The following is an 18,936-nucleotide window of genomic DNA, read 5'->3' as shown; positions in this document are numbered from 1 at the left end:
CTCATGCCGCTCTACAGAGCACTAGTGAGACCTCATTTGGAGTATTGTGCTCAGTACTGGAGACCATATCTCCAGAAGGATATTGATACTTTGGAGAGAGTTCAGAGAAGAGCTACTAAACTGGTACATGGATTGCAGGATAAAACTTACCAGGAAAGATTAAAGGACCTTAACATGTATAGCTTGGAAGAAAGACGAGACAGAGGCGAGATGAGAGAAACTGCTAAATACATAAAGGGAATCAACAAGGTAAAAGAGGAGAGAAGATTTACAAGAAGAAAAACTGCTACAAGAGGACATAGTGTTAAATTTGAGGGGCAAAGGTTTGAAAGTAATATCAGGAAGTATTACTTTACTGAGAGAGCAGTGGATGCATGGAATAGCCTTCCTGCAGAAGTGGTAGCTGCAAATACAGTGAAGGGGTTTAAGCATGCATGGGATAGGCATAAGGCCATCGTTCATATAAGATAGGGCCGGGGGCTATCCATAGTACTCAGTATACTGGGCAGACTAGATGGGACAAATGGTTCTTATCTGCCGACACATTCTATATATTGTTTCTATATTTGGGGGGGGGGGGGGGGGGGGGGTGTTTAAACGTTTTTTTCTTTTTTTTTTAATAACTATTAGCCTCCTTAAGGGATAGAACCTTTGTCATATTCACCCTAATAGAGCTCTATTAAGGTGAATAGGACTTTACACTCTCCCTGCTGCCCTGTGCACACAACAGCAGGGAGCTGACCATGGCAGCCAGCCTCTCATGTGCCCCCCCCCCAGCCTCTCATGTGTCCCCCCAGCCTCTCATGTGCCCCCCAGCCTCTGATCTGCGCCCCCAGCCTCTGATCTGCTCCCCCAGCCTCTGATCTGCCCCCCCCAGCCTCTGATCTGCTCCCACAGCCTCTGATCTGCCCCCCCAGCCTCTGATCCGCCCTCTCTGGTAACTCAAACCCACCCCCCTCCCTCACTTCCCAGTATTAATCATTGGTGGCAGTAGCCACAGGGTCCCCCTCCCCCCCCATCATTGGTGGCAGTGGGCAGTTCCGATCAGAGTCCCAGCAGTGTAATGCTGGGGCTCCGATCGGTTACCATGGCAGCCAGGACGCTACTGAAGTCCTGGCTGCGATGGTATGTTAGTGAGCATCATTATACTCACGTGCGCCGTGGCCGCCGGTCGCTCCTTCTTCTCATAGGTCTGTGCGGCGCATTAGCAATCCGCCGCACAGACAGAAGAAGGAGCGCCCGGCGGCCACGGCGCACGTGAGTATAATGCTGCTCACTAACATACCATCGCAGCCAGGACTTCAGTAGCGTGACTCTTGGCTGCCATGGTAACCGATTGGAGCCCCAGCATTACACTGCTGGGACTCCGATCGGAACTGCCCACTGCCACCAATGATGGGGGGGGGGGGACCCTGTGGGATATGGCCGGCACATTCATTGGTGGCACAGTGGCCACAGTCCCTCCCCTCCTCATTGGTGTTCAGCGGCAGCCGCGTACAGTGGGGAGGGAGGGACTCCCTCCACTGTGCCGGCCGGCTCAGGAGAAAATGGTGCGCGCAGAGAGCGCGATCATATCGCAGTCCGGCGAAAAGCCATATCGTGCACCAAATTTATATTGCATATCGCCTATACCGCCCACCCCTAGGTGGAGCTACCATCTGTGGGATTATAACTGAACGCCTCTAAGTCAGAATCCTCCTAAACGTGACGATACCACAGTGCTGAGGAGCCCAGGTTAGCCTGGGATAGCCATATCCCCTTCCCGAGGGAGGAGGGGGGCGGCTCATGGAGCACATTGCACGTTCGTTGGGAACCTGATACTAAATCATTCGTAGACTACCTGATTCCGGGTCAGGGTTTCATGCGTAGCAGAGCAGCTACCTCGCTGCGATCTCTCCCACAGGACGGTGGGGAGCGGGCCGAAAAAAGGGCGCTCCGTCGCGCGGAGGCAATAGCCGATCCTCCAGGAGAGATTGACCCAGCGCGCTTCCCCGTGGCCGAGGGGGGAGTGTTCGCATCTTTGCTCCTGTGGGACTTGGTTGGCTTTTCCGGCTAGGGCAGACCTAGAGCGCGGGCTGGGGGCCAACCCCTCTCTTTCGCTCCTCCCGACACCCAGGTGGGCTTAATAGTCGCCCCGGAGGGGGGACACCCAGGTAAGCATAACGGTTGCCCCTGGGAAGAGGCACCCAGGTGGGCTAAACAGTCGCCCCTGGGAGAAGGCTCCCAGGTGGGCTTAATGTTGGCTTTCTCCCCAGGAAGCTGAGAACCGGGAGCGGGTCCTCTCCCGACTCCCATGCCCAGCAGCGGCTCCACAACAGCGGGTGCAAGACAGAGGCACTTAGCGCTTCCTCTCCAGGAAGCAGAGAAGCGGGAGCAGCTGTCCCCTGACTCCCATGCCCAGGAGGAGCTCCAGGGATGTGGGTGCAAAATGGAGGCAGCTGTCACTCCTCCTAGAGGCAGAGAACCACAGCATGCAGCAGTTTGCCTACGGCTGATTCTCGGGATCTCCACCAGACACAATTATACTTAAAAGTGCCAGCTGTGAATTCAGGTTGCATTCAGCAGTGCTGGATTGGGAGAATTCTGGCAGGCTGTTCTCTGCAAGAATTTGCACAGCAGGTGTGAAAGTAGCCTCAGTTGTTGAGAACTGTATTCACCTACATTTGTTAGGGACCTGTATCTAAAGCAGTGTCCACATCTTGGGCTCTTTAGGGTGCCTTCATACGTTGCAGATTGTATTGTTCAATTTTACACAACTGATAATCAGTTTCATTCACTTGAATGAGGCGGCAAGCACACAGCAATTCCTAGTGAAGTGAATGAAACAGACTTTACAGTTGCAGAAAATTCTACAACAAAATCTCAGCGGGTGAAGGCACTCTTAACGCATAATAGTGTACACGTAAGGGATTATGCACCTGGAATTGTATTGCGCAGGCTGCTACACTGGGCCCATACAGAAGACACCAAACCGCAATGCCAGGGAAGGGAAATAACACCAAACCTCAATTAACAGCTCAGATGACGCGTTTAACAGTGATCACGGCATCTGTGAGGTTAGGTAGAGGGCTCTGGCTCCCTCTGCCTTCCGATCAGAGTCCCCGTTGTGAAATGGAGGGACTCCGATTGGGTACTATGACACCCTGGGCCGTGCTGCAGGTTCCCAGGATTTCCATGGTAAGCTGCCATTCACCCTAATAGATCTCTATTAGGTTTAGAACCTGGGATCTTTTAACCCCCTAAGACTAAGTGGGCTAAAAGTTGTGAGAAAAAAAAAAGGTTTCAATAAACACACCTTTCACAATTTTACAAGGGGGTGTTCAATAAGTTATCTACCCCAGCATGTTCTGTCAGTGTTAGAGAGCTGAGCTTGTCTGTGCAGGTTGAGACATGCAACACACACAGTAGCAGTTCAGTCTGATGAGCACTGGAAATGACAGGATGGCAAGTGCAGTACAGTGTGGGTCTACAAAGAAAGAGTGGGATTTGGAGCTTCATTCTGTGATTTAACCCCTTACAAAGGAAGAAAAGAAGCCTAAAGAAATCAATGAAAGAATGATTGCTGTATATCAGGGGTGCACAACCTTTTTTGGTCTGGGGGCCACATCGCTCTATTTCAAGGGGCCGCAAATAAAAAATGTTGATCGGCGCTCATCTGCCTATTACACAAGCCAGTGCAAAGTGACTGGGGAGGAGTGATCGCTGCCACAGTCGTTCCATCTTCATTTAGATTACACAGGGAGATGTGCTGCAGATAATCGGTCATCTTTCATCCTGATCAAATATGCAAATCAGCCGACAAATGAGCGATTCCTTGTTTATCGACTGATCAGCTGGACGATTATACTGGCCAGATATAAGCGCTCCTATGAACACTTGTTCCCAGTAATTGTCCCAAATATTGTGCTGCAGCCTAGCCCCTGAAACGGAAAAGTTATACTTACCTGTTCCCCGCCACTCCGGTCCTTCGAACTGCCCCCGCTGTTTACACCTGGCAGTGCATGGACATAGTCATACACCACTCCAGCCAATGACTGGCTTACGCGGGGATGTGGCCACAAGCAACGTGTCACTGCTGAAGCCAGTCATTGACTGGAGCCGTGCAAGTGACCCTGGCCATGCACTGTCAGGTGTAAACAGAGCAGGAACCGGAAGATGGAGGCAGCGGGGGCAGCGCAGAGGAGCGGAGCAGGTAATTATGAATCTTCTATTTCAGAGGCCATGCTGCAGTTGCTGTTAAAAATCATTTTTATCAGAAAAGTGGGGACATTTCCTTCCATCCGGCCTCCTATTTATAAATCATCGTTTTCCTTCACTGCAGAGGACGGAGCTCACTGGTTATCACCAGCTCCTGCCAATCCCAAACATTACCTTGCTATTGGTTAACACTTGAATGACCAGGCCCGAAAAGGCCTTAATGACCAGACACTTTTTTGTGATTTAGCGCGCGGTGGTTCAAATGGTTGTAACTATCTTATTTGTTAGACTACCAAAATAATTTTTGCAACAATTTTATTTGGGGGAAACTGTACAAAACGTTTTTAAAAAGTATATATTTTTTCAAACTATAGCTCCTTATTCTTTAAATATGCAAACTGACACCAAAATAAATTATTATAATTAGTTCCCTATTTCGTGTAGGCCATTTTGCTATATAATATGAAAAGTTTCACATGAATGGGGCGGTAATGGGGACAGTTTTGATTGGTGTGGGTGTTTTTTCTTTTATGTAATTATTTTTTTTTTTACTTTATATATTTCTGCTACATAATATGTCCCCCAAGAGGGACACTGTCACTTTTTAAAATTTTGCACTTTTTCCTTTTAATTTTTTTTACTTCTATTTGAAATGTATTAATATTTTGTTGTATTCCTTTTTATAATTTTTAATTTTTTTAAATTTTCTATAATTTTTTTAAAATATATTTTTGCCACATAATATGTCCCCCAAGGGGTCATAAAAGGACTGTTGTGGGACAGTGAACACTCTTTTATTAAGCACTTTTTCCTTTCTATTGTATTTTATTTATTAATTTTTTTAAATAATTTTCTATTTTTTTGTGCCACATAATATTTTATTTCTCTTTTCTTTTATTTATATTTTATTATATTTTTTATTTAGTTTTCAAATTTTTTAAAATCATTGTAGCTTTTTTTCAAATATATTTTTACCACAATTTGTCCCCAAGAGGTCACTGAAAGACCTTTGGGAGACAATAAGTGACTTTTTTTTGTACTATTTCCACTGTAACTGGGGCATCCAAAGGAGCCCCAGTTACAGGGAAACCAGCCAGCTGCGGAGGCTTTGTACGAGGGCAGCGCTCCTCTGTTCTCGAGACACCCAGAGATCACGTGATCGCCGGGTCTACACTGAGAGCGCTCATAGAGAAGGCAGAAGCGCTAATAAGAAGCTTCTGTCTTCTCCTCGGCTTCCCCGCTCTCACTAATAGCCAGGGACCCTTTCCGCTTCTGCTACAGTGCAAAACCTGTGATCCATCTGCTGTGCGGTGCTCTGTGCAGAAACACAGCTGATTGCAGGATCAGCTGTGTTTCTGCCCAGCAGGGCGGGGGCCGCAAACCATGGCTCTGGGGGCCGCAGGTTGTGCACCCCTGCTGTATATGGTAATGATGCACCTTCCTACTACCTAGTAAAGTTTTGGACCAAGCCGCTTACATGCAGTAGGGAATCAATAGCAGATGACCCCTGTTCAGGACCACCTGTCCAAGCATCTTGTAAAAAAAAGTGCAGGCCATGATTTTGGAAGATCATCAGGTCAAAGTCAGTGTTACACAGCTTATGAATTAAACATTTCAACTGGCACAGTTTCAAGTATCATTCATTATGTTTTTGAGGATATCAAAAGGTCACTTCACGAAGGGTGCCACAAATGTTGACATCTAAGCAAAAAAAAATTGTCACCAGAAATTTAGACATGCTTAGAGAAAATCCAGGAGACTTCTATTCTTGAATTATTATGGGTGATGAAACATGGGTCCACCACCATGATCCTGAGACCAAGCTAGAGTTCATACAATGGAAGCGCAAGGGGTCACCAACTCCAAAAAAATGTTGCGTGCAGCAGTCAGCCAGAAAGATCATGGCAACATTATATTGGGATACAGAAGGAGTTTTATTACAAAAATTCATGTCAGGCAAGACAACAATATCTGGAGACACCAATGCTTCTACAATGAAGGCATTACGTGAGGCAAATCAAAGAAACATTGTGGGAAGTTGTTGGCAGGTGTGTTGCTGCATCACAACAATGCGCCAGCTCACAAATCACAAGCTGCTTATCAGGGAATGCGGCTTCATGCAGCTTAACCATCCACCCTACTGTCCAGACCTAGCTCCAAATCATTACTTTCTCTTTCAGAACCTGAACAAATTTCTACATGAGGGCAACGATTTCCTGATGATAATGCAGTCAAAGAGGCGGTAAAAGGGTTCCTGCTGCAGCAAGACGTCTCCATTCGATCACTGGAGGCGAAGTGGAATAAGTCTGTTCAAGTCAAGGGGGACTACATTGAAAATGTTGTTTTCATATTCAGGTAGATAACTTATTGAAAATATCACCACGTTGGAAAATGTCTGAACTATAAAAATATTTAAAAACCTTCCTACGTGGTGAACGCCGAAATGGGAAAAAAACAACACACGATTGGCCATTTTTTTAAATCACCTCTTCCCCCCAAAAAAGTGATCAAAAAGTTGTATGTATACCAAAATTGGTGCCAATATTTACTACAGTTCATCCCACAAAAAACAAGCCCTCTGTTCAGAAGTTTTTATTAGTAAAAAAAAAAATAATAATAATATACAAATTTGGTATCACCGTAATACCATTGAGCCGCAAAATAAGGACATCATGTTATTTTTAGAGCATAACTAACGGCGAAATGTGAAAACCTCAGCGTAATTGTGGGGGTTTTATTTCAATTTTACACCAATTTTTTTTTCTCATCTTACAAAACAAGACAGGGTATATTAAATTGTGCCATTAAAAAATGCATCTTGTCCCACAAAAAAAAAAAAAAAAAAAAAGTGGTCAATCGAATTCCTTCATGCACGGGTTCCCTCCTTATTGGATAACTACTTGGTAAATCATATTATAGTACTGCTGGTTAGGACATAAGGAAAGAACTGCTTTCTAATGTTAAAATGTTTTCCCTTAGTCCTAATAGCAGCACACGTTTCCCACACTAAGCAGGTTACACCTTTATAATAAACAGATGTCCCTATATAGGCTCTAATTAGTAATTCATTTAATTACACATTCTCTCTTCTACCAGTACTCACGGGCAGAAATACCCCATTATTGTGCTGCAGTTAGAACTAAGGGAAAACAGATTAACATTAGAAGTCAAAGCCTATTGGTCATTTAATGCCAGTGAATAACCTGAAGGTTAAACACATTTTCTTTCTCAAAGAATTTCACAAAAAATTTAAAAAGTTTTTGGGGGAATTCACTGATAATGTTTTTTTGGAACATGAGAAGGAAATTTAACTTAACACAACATCTACCCTGTGTGAATGCTCTCATGTACTGCAAGATGTGATCTATTAATAAAGCATTCCCCACACTCTGAACATGAAAATGGCTTATCTCCTCTGTGGATTCTTTCATGTTTAACAAGATTTGACTTTTTTGTATAAGATTTACCGCAGTCTGTACACGAGTATGGCTTCTCCCCTCTGTGAACCCTCTCATGTGTAACAAGATTGGATTTATTAACAAAGCATTTACCACATTCTGAACATGGATACGGCCTCTCTCCTGTGTGAATTCTTTCATGTGTAATAAGATTTGATTTATATATAAAGCATTTCCCACACTCTGTACATGAATACGGCTTCTCTCCTGTGTGAATTCTTTGGTGATCCCCAAGTTTAGCATTAGTAATAAAACATTTTCCACATAGTGAACATGAGTATGGCTTCTCCCCTGTGTGGATTCGCTTGTGCTTAACAAGATTTGATTTATTTGTGAAACATTTACCACATTCTGAACATGAAAATGGCTTCTCTCCTGTGTGAATTCTCTGATGATCTTTGACTTTGGCTTTAGTAATAAAACATTTCCCACATGCTGAACATGCATATGGCTTCTCCCCTGTGTGAATTCTCTGATGTATAACAAGATCTGATTTGACAATAAAACATTTCCCACATTCTGGACATGGATATGGTTTCTCCCCTGTGTGAATTCTCTGATGGTCCCCAAGTTTAAATTTAGAAGTAAAACATTTCCCACACTCATAACATACAAACTGCTTATCTCCTGTGTGAATTGTGTCATGTTTGGCAAGATCGGATTCCAGCATAACACTTTTTACACATTCCAAACACGAATATAGCTTCTCTCCTGTGACAAGCCTATCATAGGTAATAAGATTTGATTGCTCTGTAAAACGTTTCCCACACCGTGAACATGAATATAGTTTCTCCCCAGTGTGAACACTGTGCGCTGAAATGCCTGAGCTGTACGAATACTGTTTTCCACATCTAAAACTTTCACCCACATTCTGTCTGGTACTTGTGGTAACAATCTGTGATTGGTCAGAAGATTCCTCATGATTATAGGAAATATGTGATAGATCTGTACTGTGAGGTCCTGGATATACATTACAGGTACGGAGGTTTTCTTCTGAAGAGAGCTGCACAATATCTTCATCTTCTGCTTTATAGTTTAGCAGTAACATGACTTTCTTACTGGGATTTTCTGTAAGGATAAAAAAAATTAAAGAGGTTATGAATATTTAAAAAAATGCTGGAGTAATGGACATCTGTTAAACTGCTCTTCACTGTAATTACCACTTTTTTTTTCTTTTTTTAAACACATTACCTGGAGGATTTTTCTCTCTCCTTTCTGTGGGTGGGCAGCAGATCATCAAGCATGTGCAACCACGAGAGTGAACTGCAGGTAGCTTTTAAACGCTTCCACCCCTGCATAGAAAATAGTCCCTCACACACAACCAGAGCGATTCCACTACTAGAAAGCACTATGGCATGTAATGGCCCCAGATCCAATTTCCTTGCTGGACTCTCTGCAATTTGCCTACATGTCTAATAGATCTGCAGATGATGCTGTAAACATGTGTATGCATTATGTACTTGAACATCTAGACTCCCCGGGAACCTAGGCCAGAATTTTATTTGTGGATTTCAGCTCTGCATTTAATACCATAATACCATTGCTGCTACACAGCAAGTTCTCCCACCTACGCAGACCTGAATCCATCTGCAAATGGATAACCAATTTCTTAACCGACAGGAGACAGCAGGTTAGACTTGGGAAACACACCTCAAGCTCTTTGACAGTCAGTACTGGAGCTCCCCAGGGCTGTGCTTTACCCACTGCTCTACTCTCTGTACACCAACGACTGCATCTCCACAGACCCATCTGTCAAGGTTCTGAAGTTTGCAGATGACACAACAGTAGTTGGTCTCATACAAAATGGGGATAAGTCTGCATATAGGCATGAAGTGGGACAGCTTCCTCCTGGTGCAGCAACAACAACTTGGAACTTAATGCTCTTAAGACCATGGAGATGATAACAGACTTCAGGAGATCTCCCCCCAATCATAAATGGATCTACAGCAACCCAAGTAGAGTCATTCAAGTTTCTTGGGACCACAATTTCCAACAACCTAAAATGGAACAACCATACTGTCTATCATCAAGAAAGCGCAACAGAGGATGTACCACCTACGGCAGCTGAAAAAGTCTGGCCTACCACAAAAACTAATGGTGCAGTTCTACACCGCGATCATCAAACCCATCATGACATCATCTATGACTGTATGGCTCGGCTCCTGCTCAGTATTAGAGAAGGTGAGACTGCAGCGCATCATCCGAACTGCGGAAAGGATAACTGGCTGCGGCTTACCTTCCCTGCAGGATCTTCACGCTGGCAGGTGCAGAAAGAGAGCGGCTAAGATTGCCTCAGACCCCTCACCCTGCTCACTCCATCTTCCCGGCTATGCCTTCAGGAGTGAGATACCGTTCAGTGGCTACTAAAACCTCCAGGCACAGGAACAGCTTTCTCCCTCAGGCAGTTGTCTCGCTTAATGAAGAACCGCGCTAAAGCTGCTATGACTTGGAAGCATTACAGCATAGAAATGAAAACGAACACTAACCCTAAAACGTACATACTGTCCTTGTCCTGCGCTATCCATACTGCCTGTCCTTGGCCTGCGCTATCCATACTGCCTGTCCTTGGCCTGCGCTATCCAGACTGCCTGTCCTTGGCCTGCGCTATCCAGACTGCCTGTCCTTGGCCTGCGCTATCCATACTGCCTGTCCTTGGCCTGCGCTATCCAGACTGTCTGTCCTTGTCCTGCGCTATCCAGACTGCCTGTCCTTGGCCTGCGCTATCCAGACTGCCTGTCCTTGTCCTGCGCTATCCAGACTGCCTGTCCTTGGCCTGCGCTATCCAGACCGTCTGTCCTTGTCCTGCCCTATCCAGACTGTCTGTCCTTGTCCTGCGCTATCCAGACTGTCTGTCCTTGTCCTGCGCTATCCAGACTGTCTGTCCTTGTCCTGCGCTATCCAGACCGTCTGTCCTTGTCCTGCCCTATCCAGACTGTCTGTCCTTGTCCTGCGCTATCCAGACCGTCTGTCCTTGTCCTGCGCTATCCAGACCGTCTGTCCTTGTCCTGCGCTATCCAGACCGTCTGTCCTTGTCCTGCGCTATCCAGACTGTCTGTCCTTGTCCTGCGCTATCCAGACCGTCTGTCCTTGTCCTGCGCTATCCAGACTGTCTGTCCTTGTCCTGCTCTATCCAGACTGTCTGTCCTTGTCCTGCCCTATCCAGACTGCCTGTCCTTGGCCTGCGCTATCCAGACTGCCTGTCCTTGTCCTGCCCTATCCAGACTGCCTGTCCTTGTCCTGCGCTATCCAGACCGTCTGTCCTTGTCCTGCCCTATCCAGACTGTCTGTCCTTGTCCTGCGCTATCCAGACCGTCTGTCCTTGTCCTGCGCTATCCAGACTGTCTGTCCTTGTCCTGCGCTATCCAGACCGTCTGTCCTTGTCCTGCGCTATCCAGACTGTCTGTCCTTGTCCTGCGCTATCCAGACCGTCTGTCCTTGTCCTGCGCTATCCAGACCGTCTGTCCTTGTCCTGCTCTATCCAGACTGTCTGTCCTTGTCCTGCCCTATCCAGACTGCCTGTCCTTGGCCTGCGCTATCCAGACTGCCTGTCCTTGTCCTGCCCTATCCAGACTGCCTGTCCTTGTCCTGCGCTATCCAGACCGTCTGTCCTTGTCCTGCGCTATCCAGACCGTCTGTCCTTGTCCTGCGCTATCCAGACCGTCTGTCCTTGTCCTGCCCTATCCAGACTGTCTGTCCTTGTCCTGCCCTATCCAGACTGTCTGTCCTTGTCCTGTTTTGTTAGTGTCTGTCAAGCAATTGCCAAGTCAAATTCGTTGTAAGTGCAAACTTATTTGGCCAAATAATGGATTCTGATTCTAGAGACAGATACAGCTTTATACATCTAAGAATTAACTAGTAAGAAGCCGGGGACACTTCAGCGGCTTCTCTACGTGATCATTGAGTGGAGGGGGAGGGGACAGGGAAACTAATGAGCATGTCCGTCCACAACTGACGGCAGGAGAAACCGATTTGATACATATGCAAATTAACCTGAGACGAGTCCTGTCCCTGAGACGGGTCCTGCCCCTGAGACGAGTCCTGTCCCTGAGACGGGTCCTGCCCCTGAGACGTGTCCTGCCCCTGAGACGAGTCCTGCCCCAGAGACGAGTCCTGTAGGTGAGAGGAGTCCTGCAGGTGAGAGGAGTCCTGCAGGTGAGACGGGTCCTGCCCCTGAGACGAGTCCTGTAGGTGAGAGGAGTCCTGCCCCTGAGACGGGTCCTGTAGGTGAGAGGAGTCCTGCCCCTGAGACGTGTCCTGCCCCTGAGACGAGTCCTGCCCCAGAGACGAGTCCTGTAGGTGAGAGGAGTCCTGCAGGTGAGAGGAGTCCTGCAGGTGAGACGGGTCCTGCCCCTGAGACGAGTCCTGTAGGTGAGAGGAGTCCTGCCCCTGAGACGGGTCCTGTAGGTGAGAGGAGTCCTGCCCCTGAGACGGGTCCTGCCCCTGAGACGGGTCCTGTAGGTGAGAGGAGTCCTGTAGGTGAGAGGAGTCCTGCCCCTGAGACGGGTCCTGCCCCTGAGACGAGTCCTGTAGGTGAGAGGAGTCCTGCCCCAGAGACGAGTCCTGTAGGTGAGAGGAGTCCTGCCCCTGAGAGGAGTCCTGCCCCTGAGACAGGTCCTGTAGGTGAGAGGAGTCCTGCCCCTGAGACGAGTCCTGCCCCTGAGACAGGTCCTGTAGGTGAGAGGAGTCCTGCCCCTGAGACGAGTCCTGCCCCTGAGACAGGTCCTGTAGGTGAGAGGAGTCCTGCCCCTGAGACGGGTCCTGTAGGTGAGAGGAGTCCTGCCCCTGAGACGGGTCCTGCCCCTGAGACGAGTCAGGGACAGGACTCATCTCAGGGACAGGATCTCAGGTTAAATTGCATATGTATCAAATCGTTGTTTTTTCTACACAATAAAAGCACACAGAGCTATAGGGACTGGGTATTGCGGATGTGCTAGCGGCCATCTAGCAACCCATGTCCTCAGCTCTGTACACAAAATCCCGGTGACAGGTTCCCTTTAAAGAACAGTTATTTGAGCCAAAGCTAGAAGTTGATGCAGTGTGAAGGAGAAGCAAAACTCCTTGCTTTAGATTTCCCATTTTTTGTAATCTATCCTCGACTTTGTCACAAAAATCTGCTACAAAAACTCCACGTGTAAGTCCAGCTTTATGAAGCCTTCTAGAAGAGAGTGAAGGTTTAGGATTCTGCCCTCCACTCAACATCCAGATTTATCAAATAAAGACTAGGACCTGGGGCTCAAATTAACACAGGAAAGGAGCGGATACCCAACTGACACTCAATAACCCATGGAGCAACACTGCCCTGCGGAAGCCAGCCCTCATCTTAGGCTACGTTCACACCGGCGTTTTGGCTTTCCATTTGTGAGATCCGTTCAGGGCTCAGCGGTCCAAAACAAATCAGTTTTGCCCTAATGCATTCTGAATGGAAAAGGATCCGCTCAGAATGCGTCAGTTCAGTCTCCATTCCACTCTGGAGGCGGACACTGAAACGCTGTCTTCTATAGCCAAGACGGATCCGTCATGAACACCATTGAAAGTCAATGGGGGACAGATCCGTTTTCTATTGTCAGAGAAAACGGATCCGTCCCCATTGACTTACATTGTGTGTCAGGACAGATCAGTTTTCTCTGGCACAATAAAAAACTGATCCGTCCCCCATTGACTTTCAATGGTGTTCATGACTGATCCGTCCTGGCTATAGAAGACATAATACAACCGGATCCGTTCATGACGGATGCATGTGGTTGTATTATTGTAACGGAAGCGTTTTTGCAAATCCATGACAGATCCGCCAAAAACGCAAGTGTGAAAGGAGCCTTAGAGTTATTAAAATACACTCTGACAAAAAAGAAAGGTCGGTGCCACGGCGGGGGGGTGACATTGTGGATGACACTTGTTCCTACTCACAAATCTGTAGGCATCTTAGAAGGGCCAGAGTACGCAACACGTGTCCCTGATGATTGGCCACTAAGCTCAAAATAACACGTGCGCCCTGTTGTGGGAGTCTGGTGCATGATGTAAGCATTCACCAATTTTCGATGTCCTACATACGCTCCAACATAAGCTGAACATCACAGATCAAGTGGTGCAAGGCAAACCGTTCTGTCACTGCAAATTCTGGGGGTTCTTAGCCACATAAGAATGGCTGAAACGCACATACGCCCTTATGGACATGGCCAGCACATTCTGAAAGCCACACAACTTTTTTAAAAACCATTGAGCTCAAGTAAGTGAAGCACGGAACAGGTGTTATTTCTCCAAAATGCAGATCAGCCACAATCTCCCTGCCCATTTGTAGCTGGCAGGGAGACCTACAGCAGACAATCTGTCGCTTGATGCACTTTAGCAAGTGACCCGCTGGGCGGCTTCTATCGCCCAGGATCATCAGACAGCATGGTAACGCTTCAGTTCAGTGGAGGCAACCTTCTGCTCTGCTTTTGTTGGGGACTGAAGGATGGTGAACAAGCGCCTAGTGTGGGAACCAGACTGATACAAATGTGGAGGTGTCAATAGGATCTGGACTTGTAGCCATGGTGCACCGTCTCTACCGCGCAGAGCAGTGACAAATGTGGGCCATGAAAGACGCTGAACCTGCCCAAAGCACCTGCTCCGTGTGTCCAGAACCTGCCCAAAGCACCTGCTCCGTGTGTCCAGAACCTGCCCAAAGCACCTGCTCCGTGTGTCCATAGTGGAGTGTACTTCTCTGCACAGCAAGAAGGAACAACCCCATGTGCACCACTACAGGCGTAAAAGGAAGGGCAGGCTTTTTCTTGGGAAATAATGGTGGCTAGGTTCCTCCCATTAAGGCTGAGCCACATGCCATCAGTTTCTTAATATATAGTTGTCAATGATCCAAATATGACCAGCAAACAACATGATGCATCACCTGTTCCCAAGCTGACCACAATCAAAGCAGATCTGGCCCTGGCAGGTTTTTTTATGTTCTGGGCATAGGTTGTCTCTGCTCTTTATTGCCACCTCCACCACCCACCTCATCTGATGATACCTCCTCCTCATCAACCTGATCCCTTTCCAAGGCCCTATCCAACATCATGATTGTCATCCTTCCCACCACTATGCTTAGACTGACAAGTCATGGGCCTCTTGCCCACCCTCTGTACTTGCCAAAGTGCCACTACCACCATGATTACCAGTGCCCACAAGGCCACCAATATTTCTACAAGTGCAACTACTACCGCCACCAACAAAGCTATGCATTTCAGTCATCAGGTCCCCCACCTAAGCCTAATCTTTCTCCTCATGGCAGTCCTAATGCTGACTGTTCTCACATAAATCAGCAACAGGAAGACTATCTTGTGCTATGGAAAATACTCATGTGGTGTTGTTGGCTCTTCTTAGGAAAAAAAGAAGATGCCTTTCTAGAACAGGGCAGTGATGTCCGAGATGACGTAAATGAAAGCCTTCCCTGGGGCTGCAAGGAGCAGTAATGCTGTGACCTCTGACCTCATTATCCTGCTGGGACTGGGATGACGAATAAGACATTCAAGCCACAGTTTTATCCTCTTTCTCCTCAATAATAATCTGTCGTTTAATAGAAGCCAGGGAGAGTGGTGGCCTGTTGCTACTACTGGCCAGACAGACTCCCACATTCTCACTTGCGGATCTTTATCTTCCACTACCCTGTTGTCACTTTGTCATTTACAGACATTTTATTATGAAGCCTATTTAAGCAATGAAAAGTCACAGGTTTGGTGCACGTAATAAGTGAATGGGTCCGCATCTGTGATGCCACGTACACACGCCGGTGTCCGTGTATTGCAGACCCGCTGTTTGTGGGCCACAGTTCAGCCACGACCAGACAACGGCCGTGTGCATAAAGCCTTATGCTGCGTTTGATCACTTTGCTTTTTGGTGGGATTCAGGTCATGCGACCCATCCTGACCCATCACTACCACTAGGCTTGAGCGAATCCTCCTTAGGATCATAGATCCAAAGTAGATTTATTCAAAACCTTTGACCTTAATGCTGTTTCCGTACAGCATTACAATGTATTGGCTCCATGGAGCAATCTTTGTCTCACCCGAAGTTGTGCGAGACTTGGGCGAATTACTACTGTATTCAGATCTGTGAATTTAAAAACAATTTAAAATAGGAATCCGAAGTTGGTTTTGGTACTGAATGGCACCTCTGTACCAAAGCCCACTTTGGATTCCGATTTTAAATACGCAGATATGAATACAGAAGTAATTCACCGAAGTCTTGCTCAACGGAGCCAATACATTTTAATGCTGTACGGAAACTGCATTAATGTCAATGTTTTTAAACAAATCAACTTCGGATCTATGATACGGATGTCGATTTGCTCAAGCTTAACTCCCACTTAATTTCGCTTCCCACCCTCTTTCTAGGAAGTGTTTTTCCCAGTTTAGTTTTTAATTGCAAAAACACACAACGCACCAGCGCTGCACAAACAGAAACAATAAAGTGAATACAATTGTGCCGCACTCTCTATAGAAAATGTACTAATGCTGCGTTATAAAATGTGAGATTCTTGGCAAATAAAATTATTTGTGCCTGTCCGCCAGCGTCAAGGCGATCTCTTTATGACAGGAATCTACACTAAATACTGTGGGGGCGGACAGGTTAGTCAGCAGCGTGCGTCTAATGGACACGGTCACACTTCCAATGCAGACTGCAAGGAAAGAACATCCCAGCGCAGGCGCGTCACGTTAGCACTAGTACATTTTCTAGAGCGAGTACGGCACTATTGTATTTATTCATTATCTGGATTGCGGATTGGGGTTAGGGTTACTTCCAGCCATGGCGACATCCACCAATGTGAAGGCTGTACTGACTAACCCCCTTTTTTCAGTTTTTAATTGGTTTTAATATTTTGGGGGTTATTTGGCATTTTATATGTTGTGGTGTCGTGTACCATTTCCCTGTTAGAGTTTGAGTGAACGAGAATAAATTTACTGGCGACTCTCCAATGAATTCTAAGCCAGGGAACTGGAGCAATAAGGCTCATCATAAATGTGCCAGTGATTCGTTGTTCTGCTTTTAGGAGTGGAACATTACTGCCTTTACTATGGTCGCTTCATGGACGGATTTTGCACATTTTCTGGCGGTTCCTGCTTTCCACCTGCAATTACTACAGTGAGGCTGGTGTCATAAGTCACCATTTCACCCCTTTCTGTTATCTGCCCATAGTCAATGCGACGAACACCACCCCGCCCCCACCTGATAAGCAATTTCATCCATTACTAGTGGAACTTGTAGCCTTGAGATGTTCCTTACAGATAGGACTTCTCCAAGTTTCAGGTACCTAAACAGTATCCGGAAACCTGACCGTGTGGCCGTACCCCTACTGAAAGACCTCTAGGGAGGAGCAACTGATGGTCATCTAGACTACAGAGAAGGTCTTATGACCAGCTGAAATGTGTAAGGTGAGCAGTCACCCACTAGGGGGCACATTGGAGTCGTTCTTACCCGAGTGCTTTCAGCATTTGGCTCATGGAAACCAGAAGACCGTGGTTCTCTGTGGTTATTAGGAGGTTCTGGTTAAACCAAAAATAACAGCACAAAAGAAATTACAAAAATTTGTTTATTTTATTGACCATTCAAAAAATTATGTTTAACCCATTCCCACAAATAAGCAGTATGTCAGCGGGGGTGCGGAGTTCCTCTACAACTGCAGGCACTGTTGGTGGTATAGATTACCATTTTTAGGGTTTACCTCTGTTGACTATGCCAAACTGATGCTAAAGGCTTTCCCAAAAATGATGTACATGTAGGTTAGAGTGCATTTCCTGAACGTCAGCATGATTGCACAGATACAGTTTTGCAAATAATCTGATCGGAGACTTTAGATACAAAAAGGTTTCTGAAATACAGTGCAGCACAGCACCTGGTTATAACCGACAAATTACTGTGCACTTGGCCTTCGGGTGGCTAAGCTTGGGACTCCTTAAGATTTATTACACTCATAACATTCCCACAATAGGCAACATGAAAAAATTACAAAATGTAAAGCAGAAGCGCTGCACATGGCCAACCCAGTCTGAGTTTCGCCTACATTGGCTTCTTGAGTGACTCAAGTCAAGGTTGTCCTCAGACACAACAGCATAAAACTGGTGACAGACTCACTTCCTCCATCCAGTATCACATACCTGTGGTCACATGGACTGGAATGTCCTCCTCCACCTCACTCTTACACGGGGGATCGCCCATCATCCGCTCTTCTTCATCCTCCACTTTAATATCCGTCACATCTTCCCCCTGATTTCTCATCTGTAACAATTCAGGACAATACAGCAGACAGTGGGAAATCTAACAGATCCACATAAGAGACCCCCACCATCTATGACCCCTCTATGACTGCAGGACCCCCTATATAGCTGTGTATAGGGCTCAGCTCCATCTACCTGATGGATTTGTGGGACCTTGGGGTGTCTGTTTTCAGTATCATTGAGTCCATTTGTAGGAGGCGTACAGTGACCATAGATTGCATGTGATGATCAGATGATGGAAGTGCGGCCTAGTTTCTCCTTCACCAACCAGTGGAAGTCTCTAACCCTTCCAGGGACACTTCCATGTGACTGTTCTATGTAATTCCGTCACTCCTTCATAATGAGTGGTTGGATTTCGGGATTATATATAAGACCCATCTCCTCTACAGGGAATAGAAATGGGGCTCACAACGTTTTCTAGAGAGATAAAAGGCCAGAAAAACTGCATGCAGTACGTGAAGAATGCGAATGGTTTACATAGTTTATTTTATTGAGAACACTTGTGTGTGTAGAAGGCCTAGGAAAGGAGTGCGAGAGGAAAGGGACGGAAGCAGTGAAGAGATACGAGGCTGTACTCATTGGGGGAGGCCAGGAGACGGCTATCCGACAACAGCTAAATGTAATCTAACAGCGAGAGGGAAAATTGTCAATCCACATTGTAAAATCCAGAGCTGAACTTGGCTTCGTTCATGAGGCAGGAAGCCAAGTTACGCACCCCAACTGGTAACACCCCTCTGTACCCTTACTGCAGACTGCCAGCAATTCATCCAGAAACTTCTAGTAGACATAACACAGGAATGGCACAGCATAGAGCCATAAGAATAGATGCTCCAGAATTGCTATTACATGGGGGATCCATGAAGCAATTACAACAGGCATGTCCGGAGAGGTGACAGGTCCTTTTTAACGGAGCTATGGATCAGCCTTCTTGCCTGAGTTTTGGGTTTTTTAGTGTCTCGTAACCAGCGAAGGTGTGATCTTGTCTGACTAACCGTGTACCATACCTTGCTTGACTACCAATTCTGCTACTTGCA

General features: G+C 46.5%; 1 protein-coding gene across 1 annotated transcript; it reads right to left on the bottom strand.

Annotated features, from left to right (window-relative positions):
- Nucleotides 1-6,789: 6,789 nt before the first annotated feature.
- On the bottom strand, nucleotides 6,790-17,822 carry LOC120990600 (oocyte zinc finger protein XlCOF6.1-like). The gene is made up of 2 exons (XM_040419522.1): nucleotides 17,783-17,822; nucleotides 6,790-8,723 (listed from the first exon to the last, which is right to left on the bottom strand). Exon 2 carries the CDS (start codon nucleotides 8,701-8,703, stop codon nucleotides 7,522-7,524), a length of 1,182 nt encoding a protein of 393 aa, XP_040275456.1. The 5' UTR covers nucleotides 8,704-8,723; nucleotides 17,783-17,822; the 3' UTR covers nucleotides 6,790-7,521.
- Between the last annotated feature and the right edge of the window lie 1,114 nt (nucleotides 17,823-18,936).

The sequence above is a fragment of the Bufo bufo genome, chromosome 2, assembly GCF_905171765.1.
Source record: "Bufo bufo chromosome 2, aBufBuf1.1, whole genome shotgun sequence".
Classification (NCBI taxonomy): domain Eukaryota; kingdom Metazoa; phylum Chordata; class Amphibia; order Anura; family Bufonidae; genus Bufo; species Bufo bufo.
Note: the sequence above shows the minus strand (reverse complement) of the source record. Positions and strands in the feature narration are given on the sequence as shown.